The sequence below is a fragment of the Coffea arabica genome, chromosome 1e, assembly GCF_036785885.1.
Source record: "Coffea arabica cultivar ET-39 chromosome 1e, Coffea Arabica ET-39 HiFi, whole genome shotgun sequence".
Taxonomy (NCBI): Eukaryota; Viridiplantae; Streptophyta; class Magnoliopsida; order Gentianales; family Rubiaceae; genus Coffea; species Coffea arabica.
Genome location: NC_092311.1, coordinates 45,298,110 through 45,309,611, shown reverse-complemented (window position 1 = coordinate 45,309,611; position 11,502 = coordinate 45,298,110). Strand labels below are relative to the sequence as shown.

Sequence of the window (11,502 nt, the reverse complement as noted above, 5' to 3'; positions counted from 1 at the left end):
GGAGACAAAACACTACGTCTTCGGCATTGTTTTTCTCTAGTGTACAAACAGGAAAGCTTCTCCACACTTAAGTTCTGATTAATTATTTAAAGTATTCCACAGTAGCAAGTGGAAGAGGTAAACTACACAATACAGATTCGATAACAGGGGAAGAAACAACAAAAACCTCGAATGAAATTTTATCTTCTCTTTTTTGTTGGACTTAACCACAAACTCCTCCAATTCAGCAGGGTACTCTCTTCTTGGGCCAACCTAAATGTATGTGCCACTAGTACTCATTTCCCCAAACAAGATAAACATAGGGATTTTTTCAAGGAAATCTAAAAAGAAGGCTAGTAGTACATAAGGTAAGTTGCATTGGAACCAACAAAAGAAAGGTAGTATTATATTAGAAAAATTAGAATACATATCCAAATATAATACAAACAAATTTGCATAGCATCAGTGTTATATTTCTTTATCAAACAAATCGTGTTGAATGATTTTCAATTAATTTATTTATAATACTGACTTCTGTCTTATCAAAATATGTGTGCCTAGCTCGAACAAGTCAACGATAAAAAAAACAAGGCCTTATTTGATTAATTTGATGACTCAATAAGCCTCTAATTTCTAAACAAATAATAAATCTCTTAGTAAGTTTGGGCCCATTAGCTTGATTGGGTCCAGTAGCAAAGCCACTCAAACTACGGACAAACTAAACATGGGTTTCTCAGATCTTGAACGACAGGCCCATTTCCAGTTCAACACCCGTCAGATCCGGCCGGCAGAAACAAACTTCGCCAATCTTCCACCCTTTCACTCATTTTAGTATTTTAGTCTTCGCCACAACGCAGCTGTCTAATCACTTCTCTACCCTCCCTCCCGGCCGGCGGCTGCTCCTCCCCTCCCTCGTCTTCACCGGAGTTTTCTACTTTCCCCACTTTCTCTCAAGTAAGCCCTTTTAAAAACCCCTTATTTCAATGCCTCAACTCATCGGATTTTCATTAATTTACCTTCTCATTTGTCTTTTAATTCTCCTTTCGCTGATCTGTTATTGCATCTTCCGATGACAAATTTTTCTCCCTGACTAATTGGTTGTTCTGCTTTTAGTTAAATGGATCTGGTTTTATAGTGAATACGATTATTATAGTTTTTATTTCCTGTTATTGAATTATAAATTTACATTCTCTGATATTGGTGCAGAATTTTTGTAGCTGTTGTAATAAGGTTCTATTTGTTTTCATCTAATTCTGTGAGAAATATTACTAATAAGCTTATTGAGGGATGATTTTAGTGAAATTGCATTTAGTGGACATCAATTAGTGCTTTTTTTTTTTGGGTAAGTGCTATTGATGATAACTGTAACGTCGGCAATACTGCCATCAGTCTACGGTTTCTCTTCATTCAACTATTTTGCTTGAAAATTTTGATTATCTCTGTCATATATGCAACCATTTTCTTCTTTATCTTCAATTTTGATAAGAACTCTTTGACCAAGCAGATACTGCCTACCAGTGTAGTGGATAAAGCTCAATCAAAATGTGTTGGGTGCCATCAAGGGAGTTTAAATTTTAAAAGTGAATAATCATATCTGCGTTTAGTAAGGATGCAAGCTTCTTTATCTTCTACCTGATGTCCACTCTTTAAAATAAGTTGCATTCCAAGGACATTGTAATTCTGTGTTAGTGTCCTTGTTTTGGTAGCCTGTGATTCTTCAAGGCAGGTTAATATTGAAGGTGCTTATCTCGTACAAGAATTTGATCAAGTGACAGAGAGCGTGCGACTAGAATTTATAGTGGATGGTACTTTGACCAATAGTTCTATGGAAGAATATTTTGTCTGTGTGGCACTATAGGTCGGGTAGGTGTACACTTAAGTTGATCCTCGGTTATCCCAACCTCAATTGTCAGAAGGTTAGGCTGTTACCTTTAAGCATAGAAGTTCAGAAAACTTCTTGACTCAAATACCTTAAAGCTAAATTTAGTTGAAAAAAATTCAAATAATATATATTAGGCAAATAATTCTAACAACATCAAGGCTGAAACTATTAGCCGGAAATAACTTTCACCTTAATGGCTATCTTGAGTATACTGTCCATTGGGTTGATTAGCATTGAAATATTTTCTTTTGTCCTTTGTTTGAGGAGATAAATTGGTCGCCTAGATATTTGGCATTTTTAACAATTAGAACGTTTAAGAATTTTGTATCATGACTAATGTAGGTAGCATTTGTTTGTTAATAATGGAGCAGGGGTGTATTCACCATGAATGATTCGACTAGTCTTTAAATTCAGTTCCAGGAATATCATAGGTGCATACACTTTGTGGCATCTAAATGAAACAGTGCGGTGTTGCTAAGGTTAGCAAGTTGGGCATAATTTGGGTGGTTGCCATGTCAGGCTATATGTAATCTGTTGTTTGAAGCGGCATATTCCAGTCATTTCTGACTTGGGAGATAAATGTTAACTTGGCAGGAAACATGTACTGGTGGTTTATATTGACATATTGGATGGGAAGATTCAATGTTTATAATACCCTTATGTCAGACCTGCTATGGTCAAGCATAAAAATCTGGTGAAAGCAATTTTACAGTTATGTGATCCCATTCATTTTGGATGATCTCTCAGTTGGAGATTTTCTGTCCTGAATTGTCACTGATGGTCCTTGTAACTTTCCAAATTGTTAAGGAAGTAGGTTGATCGAACTAAACCTTTGAGTGTCAGATTCACTGGCACATTAAATTTTGAACAGTTTTAAGATTTCATGGTCCAAGCTACAAAAAGATTTTCTGATGGCGGCTTGTTGATGTATGTCATAGTGGTTACTTGGGCTGTGCCTTTATTTTGCTCCTGTTATTTGTGTCGGAGAACTTGAATATGCAGATGACTTTGACAAGTTTCATCAAAATGTTATAGCATTGCATTACCAATATTGATCTATTTCCATGAGTACGTCATTGAACATTCCTTTCCACAGTTTTTCACTTGTCTACCTTATTTAATTATGCAGGATGAGTGAAGCACCTTTTAGGCCAAGAGAAAAGCTTATTGAGAAGCAAAAGTATTTCCAAAGTATTCACAAGCACACATATCTCAAACACCCTATGGATAAGATCACTTCTGTTGCCATTCCTCTCGCTTTGGCGGCGACCTGTTCATTTATGATTGTAAGTTAACTCTGTACCGCGAGATTTTTTTCCATTTTCTGGATTATGAGTACTAACAGGCCTTGCATTCCTTTCTCCTCCATGTGTTGTCCAGGCAAGAGGTATCTACAATATGTCTCATGGGATTGGAAAGAAGGAATAAACATGCCTCTTCTGATAATGGGCCCCTTATGATAGTGGCTGTCCTTCAAATTAAAACTTGAGTTGGACCTTGTTACTCGTTCTTGAAGTATTTAGCTTTCAAATGCTAATAATTTGTTGAGTTGCAAACTTGTTTGAGTGTATTTCTTCTTCTTTTAAAGATTCAGTGCAATTTTCTGTGGTTTTCTTTGAATACATGGTTAACTTTAAGTAATCAAGCTTGCTGTGGCATTCAGTTATGGCACTATTATATCACAGCATCGCAATGATACGGCTCATTTTTCTTATGAGGCCTATCACTCGTATCGTGCATGGCGAAATGCCAAACTCGTATTGCGTGACCCCTTCAGTAAAATCCTCAGCCTCAGGAGATACTGCAAGTGCAAATTATGCCTTGTCAGGTAAAGCGAGTGCCGGCTTGGTAATGCAAGGGCATGATAGTTTCCAATGAGGTTACTCATTTATCTTCTGGTAATTTTAGCTTGATGTGGTTGGTTGATAGATGCTTTTGTATAGCGGAGAGGAGCAAACTGCAAGCAATTCTCACTTTTCCGAAATAGGATGCTACCACATATTTGCCATTTTAGTTTTCATAAACTTGTAGCAAAATCTGAAAAAGATGTAGTGCAGTAACAGGGGCTGCTTCTTTTTTTCTTTTTTTTTTTGGGGTATATGGGAGGTCTTGAGTTCAGATCTCTTATTTTCAATCCCTCTCACCTTGTCGTTCAATTTAGTCCTTACCTGTAGTAGTAAGGGGGTTGTGTTCCTACCAAAGAGTAACGACAGACTTTGTTAATATTGGAGATCTGCAGGTCAATGCTAATGCTATGGGTGTAAAATTGTAAGATAAGCGGGATCATATTGAACAGAACAATAAGCTTCGTTTGAATTTGTTTTTGTTTTTGTCTTAACAAGCTGAAACGTTAATGGCACTTTATAATTTGTCAATTGCGCTTCTTGGGCCCGTTGATCATGTGAATTCGGGAGAAGGAGAGGGAAGGGAGAAGAGAGGAGGAGGGAGGGGTGGTGATGACGGGTGGAAGAAGATGATGTAGAATTTATTTTTTCTTAATTTTTTATATATTTATGAGTTGTTTTGGATATATTATGTGGATGAAATGTTTTTGAAGATGTTTTTATTTGTAATATTGTATTTGAAAAGTTAATTTTTTAAAAATATGTCAATCCAAACGGGGATTAAACTTAACAATCATCCTTCTTGTCGAAAGTGAGCCGTGGCAACGTTTTTATTCTTTCCTCCTGACATTTTCTTACGAAAGTAAGAAGTTCGACAAATAAACTTAGATTCCCGGGCAATTTTCAAAAGCCGGCAACTTTTGAAGACGCCTAGGGGACTTATCTACCCAAACCCATCCCCCCAAGACCGATGTGGGATTGAAGCCCCGACAAGGGCCAAGCCTCCACGGGCTGTTGCTGCTAAGAAGTAACTACCCCCACAAACCCAAGCTAGACGATCCCAGTGGTATGTTTTTTCTTGACATTTTCTTACGAAAGTAAGAAGTTCGGCAAATAAACCTAGATCCCGAGCAATCTTCAAAAGCCGGCAACGTTTTTATTCTTTCATTAAAGCAAAAACTGGGGGCAAATTTAACTTTTCTCAAGCGAATAAAAAGTGCAAGTACCGTCATTTACAAATAGGAGAGTAATATCCCAAGCTTAAATTTACCAACATTTTTAGCCAAATCAAATAAAGCTTGAACGGAAGCGCTTCGTTAGTGTCTTTAAGGCGGGATCAGGGTGTGGAGGCATCCCCTCAAACAGTTTGTGAGGCTGACACGCTTTTTTCACCCATTTGAAAAAAGGCGTGAGAAATCTGAGCTATCAAAGAAATTACTGCTGCTTTTACTACTAACTAATTCGACGGTCCCAGGAAGCTTCTTCAATGGCTGATAGCCTCGTGATGATGAAAACCTGCTGAGGAATAATCCTCTGTTTCTCCCCTCCTTCTCTCTCTCCGTCTCCGCCATCAAAATGCGCTCCAAGGACAGAATCTCCTACTTTTATGACGGTAAGAAAAAGATTCACCATAAACCCTAGCCTTCAGTATGCTTAGAAAGTTAGAGCACCCATTTTTATGCAAAAAGTTTTCATATTTTTCAGTATAATTTTTTGATACAGGGGATGTGGGAAACGTATACTTTGGGCCGAACCATCCGATGAAGCCGCATCGCTTATGTATGACCCATCATTTAGTTCTCGCCTATCAACTCCACAAGAAGATGGAAGTTTATGTTAGTTTTTTGTTTTTCCCCTTCTTCTTGTTCTTTTTTTTCCCTTTTTTTTGTTGATCTTTTGAATTAAGTTTATTTTTTTGGAGTGAAATGCAGAGGCCGCACAAAGCGTATCCTGTGGAGCTAGCGCAGTTTCATTCGGCTGATTATGTGGAGTTTCTGCATAGGATTACTCCCAGCACTGAGCATTTGTTCCCTAATGAATTGGCGAAGTGTAAGACTTGTGATGATTCACGCAAAATTTTGTAGGATTTTGTTTGCAAGTTCATATTTTTATGGATATTTGTGGTCTATAGTATGCTGGTGGAGTACCAAAATTGGAACTTTTTGGCTTTAATCTGAGGGTTTAGTGTTATTTGGGCTGAACTGCAGTTGATTGCTTGATCATAGTTTTGATTTTTTCCCCCTATAGGCTAATGAAAGGGCGATTATAGCTGTCCATTATCTTGTGCAATTGGTTAAAGCTTAAAACTTTTTCTATCTTTATAGGTCAACTGAAATTACAATTCTGATAGCTCTTCAGAGTGTTCAGATATGATTCTTTCTCATTTATTTGTTTCATGTACCATGTATTGTGTGAGGATTTTTATTTTACGAGGCTCATTTATTATTTGTTTCAGATAATCTCGGCGAAGATTGCCCTGTGTTCGAAAACTTGTTTGAGTTTTGCCAAATTTATGCTGGAGGAACAATAGGTAATCTGGTTATAATTTAGGATTGTTCCTTACTTGAGCTTAGTTGTTGTACAGTTGCTGACTCTAAATTATTGTTGATTTGCAGATGCAGCACACAGATTGAATAATGAGCTTTGTGACATTGCCATAAACTGGGCTGGTGGATTGCACCATGCCAAGAAGTGTGAGGCATCTGGATTTTGTTACATTAATGATCTAGTTCTTGGAATCTTGGAGCTTCTTAAGCATCATGCCAGAGTGCTGTACATTGATATTGATGTGCATCATGGGGATGGTGTAGAAGAGGCCTTTTACTTCACTAATAGGTAATAAAATTTTTTATTGTGTCTAAAGATTGTTATTTGCCTTCCCCTCTTTTGGAGCTCTGAGGAAAGTTTATATCTTATCTACTTCAGGAAGGAATTCAGCATAATACCATAGGAAGGTTTAGATATTTAGTTTTTCCATTTTGATATTTTGTTTGAGTGGGGGTTTTTTCTATTATTTTAATATGTATTAATTTGTTAATGAATTGGTTTAGTTAATGGTAATTAGATCAAATTAACTCTGAGAATCTACTATTAGGGTTGTTGCTGAATCCTATACATATGTCTTCAGGGGATAAAAATGAATTTCACTTTTCCCTGTTTTTGGATTGCTCAATATTATTCAGCTAATAAGAGCTAGTTGAATGCCCTATCCTTATTTGTTTGTACACATTCTATTACCAGAATGAGTCCTTGGATTTGGTTCTTGTGTCTATCTATCACTGAAACTGGCTGTGTTACCATGGACCAGAATGTAAGTTGCTATTGCAGTATATGTTGCAATGGATAAGATAGCATCTTACCTTCATCATCCATGTATAGTTTACTTCAGATTGCACTGCTAAGGGATAACATCTGTGTATTTCATATTATGATCTTAGGTATAGATATCTGCTACCTCTGCTGGTTGCCATTAGTTTCTGGAATTGTTGTCTACCCTTTAAGCCCACGATATCGGTTAACCTATACATTTGAATACACTTCGGTTTTGTAGAGAGATGGCTGCTAATGATGGAACATGTGACATGACTCATTACTTGTTTATTCAAGTGATTTAGAATACTTTTACTTGGCAGGGTTATGACTGTTAGTTTCCACAAGTATGGCGATATGTTTTTTCCTGGAACTGGTGATGTCAAGGTAATTGCTTTTAACTATCTTTTGCTTTTCAGGAACAGTTGATGAGCTATTAAAATTCATAGATTCATGTAACATCATTAGTTTCTATCTGTGAGCACGTTTTGGTTAACATGCAAAGGTTTTCTCTTAAACATGCACATCTCAGGAAAATCTTTTTCTGTAACCATTGAGTTCCTGCAATAAATCTAAGTCTTTACTATCATAGATGTTACATGTATTTTAGCTCTTGATTCTGGGGCCTTTGTGCGTTTAACCTTTATGTGGGTCTTCTTGTCTTTAGATAACTAAGAAATTAATGATGTAGCTGATAGATTGTTTTACTATGAGAAACTGGTTTTTTCCCCCTTTTCTGTATTGCTTTCTTCTACCTTGGGCACTGACGAGAAGAATAAATCCCATAAGAGGACAAAACCGACTTTTGAGAGAAGTAGTTCCTGAGATGGCAGATGCATGCAAGTATCCATTGTGTAATGTTCTTCTGTGACTGGTTTGCTTTACCTTGTCTGTGCATGACTTACTTCAGGACTTCCTCTGAAGGCAGAACCCCAGTCAGTATTTCAATCCACTTGTCTATAGCTATGGAGTGCTTATGTGCAGTTTAAGATGGAACTTTTCTGTATAAAAACATTAAGTCTATTAGCATTATACCAGTTTCTTCTTCTGGAAGAATTTTGGGGAATGACCTACCTTGTACTCGGGCACAATGAGAGATTTGTGCCATTCTGCTGTTCAGTTCTTTTAGATTGCTTTCTGTTCCTTTTTTAAAATAATGATTGTTTATTCATGCCTGAATCCTCCAATTTTAATATGCAAAGCTGTTCTAATTTCATGTACTTTCTTAACTTAATCTAATGTAGTGAACTCCTTGCAATTTGGTATAGTAGAATGGTTTTGGAGATCATGATACTGCATTCAAATAACTAGAAGATAGTTATAGTCATATATGTTCAAAATGTCAAGGTATTCCAATTTCATTTTATACTTTTAGCTGTCTTTTTGCTTGTCATCTATATAGTACCACCAGCTATGCCACTCTTTCATTAAATTTGACTTTCACCAATTTAAGTCTTGCTGTTTTATTTTGGATGGGCTTATTGGGTTTTTTTTTTACCAATTTATTTATCATTCATATATTTATTAATGAGTGATATTCACATTTTGCATGTATTCTGAAGGAAATTGGAGAAAGAGAAGGAAAATTTTATGCCATCAATGTCCCTCTCAAGGATGGAATAGATGATAACAGCTTTACTCGACTCTTCAAAACCGTGAGTGACGAAAATGTTGTATTTATACTTTCTTGTTGTTTCAATGACTCTGCACTGGTGGACTGCTTAAAAATTGTGATTTATTGTAATGACTCTGCATTGCTGGACTACTTCAAAATTGTGGTATATTGTTAAGATGGACCTCTCTCCTGCGCTATGTTCTGTAGATTATTTCGAAGGTTGTTGAAACATACTTACCTGGGGCAATTGTTCTCCAATGTGGGGCAGATTCTCTCGCAGGGGATCGTTTGGGCTGCTTCAACCTTTCTATAGATGGTGCTATTCTACTTGTAATTGAAATAGTTTTTTCCCTACCAGTCTTGTCTGCAGTTTAGAATCCTATTGCATCTTCTCTTTTTGTAAGCTAAGTGCTGCAATCTTAATTTTAGTATATCTATGCATGTAATAGGGCATGCTGAATGCGTTCGTTTTGTGAAGAAATTCAATTTGCCCCTTCTGGTAAGTTTGTCTCTGGATAGTTAAATTGAAATTAAATAATAATGCAGTCCCATAGACTACACTTATAGGGAGAAATCCTTCCTGCAGATAACTGGGGGTGGAGGATACACCAAAGAGAATGTTGCTAGATGCTGGGCTTTTGAAACTGGAGTTCTTTTAGACATGGAGCTTCCTAATGGTATGCGTGCAATTATGGTTTCCTCACAATTCTGCTAGTTTGTGCTGTTCCTTTGGCATTTATTCTGATTGGCTTATCCTAGAATTGGAAGACTTCTGATGCTATTTATTTATGACATGGTCCATCTACGGATTGGAATTTACTTTATTCTGGGGGTTTAGATTTCTTCTCTGGGGTAGCTATTCATATCCTCCAGCATACACTGGAGGTAGTGAGATTACTGATAGGGGAAGCACTCCTTATATTGCATGTTACCGCATGGCAAAGTGACTCGAATTTTCCCTATTCTTGCAGAGATCCCAGAAAATGATTACATCAAATTTTTTGAACCAGACTATTCGCTGAAGATTCCTGGTGGACACATAGTACGTGAAGTTTTTCATTGGTTGCTGGTGCCTGAGATTGGTTGTTGTTTAATGGGCATCTTTCCAATTGTTATTTGAAAAAGCCTAAGACTGTTTTCAGTCACATTTGACCTTCCGATTTGAAAGTTTGATTGATCAGTTTTACTGATTGATATGGTGCAGTTCACATTACAATTATTTGACAAGTGTTCCTCAATGGTCATTAATTTTTTTTTCCTATGTTCTTAATTGAGCAGGAAAACCTTAATAGCAAGTCCTATCTTGGCACAATAAAGATGAATGTACTGGAAAATCTTCGTTACATACAACATGCTCCTAGTGTACAGATGCAAGAGGTAACTTGATAGGACACTTCAAAATTTTGGATACCATCTTGTCAAGAAAATATGAGCCATTTGTGTTGTATATAAATGCTCGAGTTTATTGAAACAAGAATAGTGAGTAGGTAGTTATGCCTTTTGGGATTGATGGTTGAACCATAGATTGTACAAATACATTCTGTAGATCTATGGTTCCACAGACCCTTGAGGTTGTGGGTTCTGACTGCCATCTGATTGGTGATGTAAAGCTTTGATTGTAGTTTTTAATGATCTGTTACCTCCTTCACTCAATATAGTTGTTGGTTGATGAGAAAGACTGTACGCTGTATCCAGTACATGATTGTGCCATTGAAGGACGAAACTTGTCTTCCATTTTGCAGGTACCTCCAGATTTTTACCTGCCTGATTTTGATGAAGATGAGCAGAATCCTGATGAACGCATGGATCGTAAGTGGAACTGCCAAGCTAAACAAATCACTAAAGAATGCAATTACTTTTTATCTGCGCATGGTTTTGCGATCTCGTCTTAATAAAAGATGATTTTAACTCTGCTAGTTTTTCTATTGTACTTGCTTTGCAGAACATACCCAAGACAAGCAAATCCAGCGTGATGATGAATATTATGACGGTGACAATGACAATGATCATAACATGGAGGATATGTGATGTGTAAATTGTAGAATTAACTGTAGGAACTTTCTATTCTTTTGGGAGGATTAGGTGTCAGCTCGGGAAGAGGCATGCACAGAAGATAGATGTTAGGTTCCTCAGACGTGCTAGGGATGGTGGAGCATTCCACCTGTTCTTTTGTTTGTTCTGTGCGCAACGTTCTGTAAATTATCCATGCCTTTGTAATTCTTATGCTGCAAGTATTGACAGGTTTGAGATGGGTAGGTAATTCTCATGCCTTTGCTGTAATTGGAGGAAGCAGTTAATAGTGACACAATATGTTAATGCAGTAGTACTAAAGCTTGGTGATCTTGAACACAGAATGTGAATCTATATGTTGATGTCCATAAGACCAATATCTCTACAATATTTCATAATTTTGCCAAAGTGGTTAGACAACTCGAATGTGAGGATAATCGTCTTTTTTTTTTTTTTTATCAGATGGCAACATCTAGTCTAATTTACTTCTATTCTAGCTTACACTAGGGAGAGAGGTCCGACAGGACCTAGAGATTGAAATTTTATGTGAGGATAATCATCTGCCAAAATTTTATGTAGCGAAAATTTTAATCAAATCTGTAATTATTGGTGTAGGACTATAAACTTGCTTGTGAAAAACGCATGCTAATTTGACAGAGAATTAAACTTAAGGTAAAGCGCTAATAAGCAAACATATTTTATGCTTTATATACAAATTGATGAAACTTCGAGAAAAGCAAGCATGTTTAGGCTAATATATTAACTCGTTTTTTATATGTTTTTATTAGCACTTTGACTCTATGCTATGTACAGATTTAATAAAATATTTGTATAAAAATTATTTTTTTAGTATCAATTTATAT

The 11,502-nt window shown here is 36.6% G+C and overlaps 2 protein-coding genes across 6 annotated transcripts; both read left to right on the top strand.

Annotated features, from left to right (window-relative positions):
- Window positions 1-793: 793 nt before the first annotated feature.
- LOC113706349 (uncharacterized) lies at window positions 794-3,527 on the top strand. Its single transcript, XM_027228240.2, has 3 exons — window positions 794-933; window positions 2,991-3,147; window positions 3,242-3,527. Exons 2-3 carry the CDS (start codon window positions 2,992-2,994, stop codon window positions 3,287-3,289), a joined length of 204 nt encoding a protein of 67 aa, XP_027084041.1. The 5' UTR covers window positions 794-933; window position 2,991; the 3' UTR covers window positions 3,290-3,527.
- A 1,614-nt stretch (window positions 3,528-5,141) lies between these two features.
- Window positions 5,142-11,010, top strand: LOC113706314 (histone deacetylase 9). Of its 5 annotated transcripts, XM_027228191.2 has the most exons (14): window positions 5,143-5,317; window positions 5,428-5,540; window positions 5,637-5,754; window positions 6,161-6,235; window positions 6,321-6,540; window positions 7,338-7,401; window positions 8,577-8,669; window positions 8,837-8,945; window positions 9,079-9,128; window positions 9,216-9,306; window positions 9,601-9,671; window positions 9,908-10,006; window positions 10,372-10,438; window positions 10,572-11,010. In XM_027228191.2, the coding sequence occupies exons 1-14, from the start codon at window positions 5,281-5,283 to the stop codon at window positions 10,655-10,657; spliced, it is 1,293 nt and encodes a 430-aa protein (XP_027083992.1). In that variant the 5' UTR covers window positions 5,143-5,280; the 3' UTR covers window positions 10,658-11,010. The 5 variants fall into 5 exon arrangements, with proteins under 5 accessions (XP_071913899.1, XP_027083992.1, XP_027084001.1 ...); XM_072057798.1 differs by lacking the exon at window positions 9,908-10,006 and having other exon boundaries at window positions 5,142-5,317; window positions 10,572-10,909; XM_027228200.2 differs by lacking the exon at window positions 5,143-5,317 and having other exon boundaries at window positions 5,627-5,754.
- Window positions 11,011-11,502: the final 492 nt, after the last annotated feature.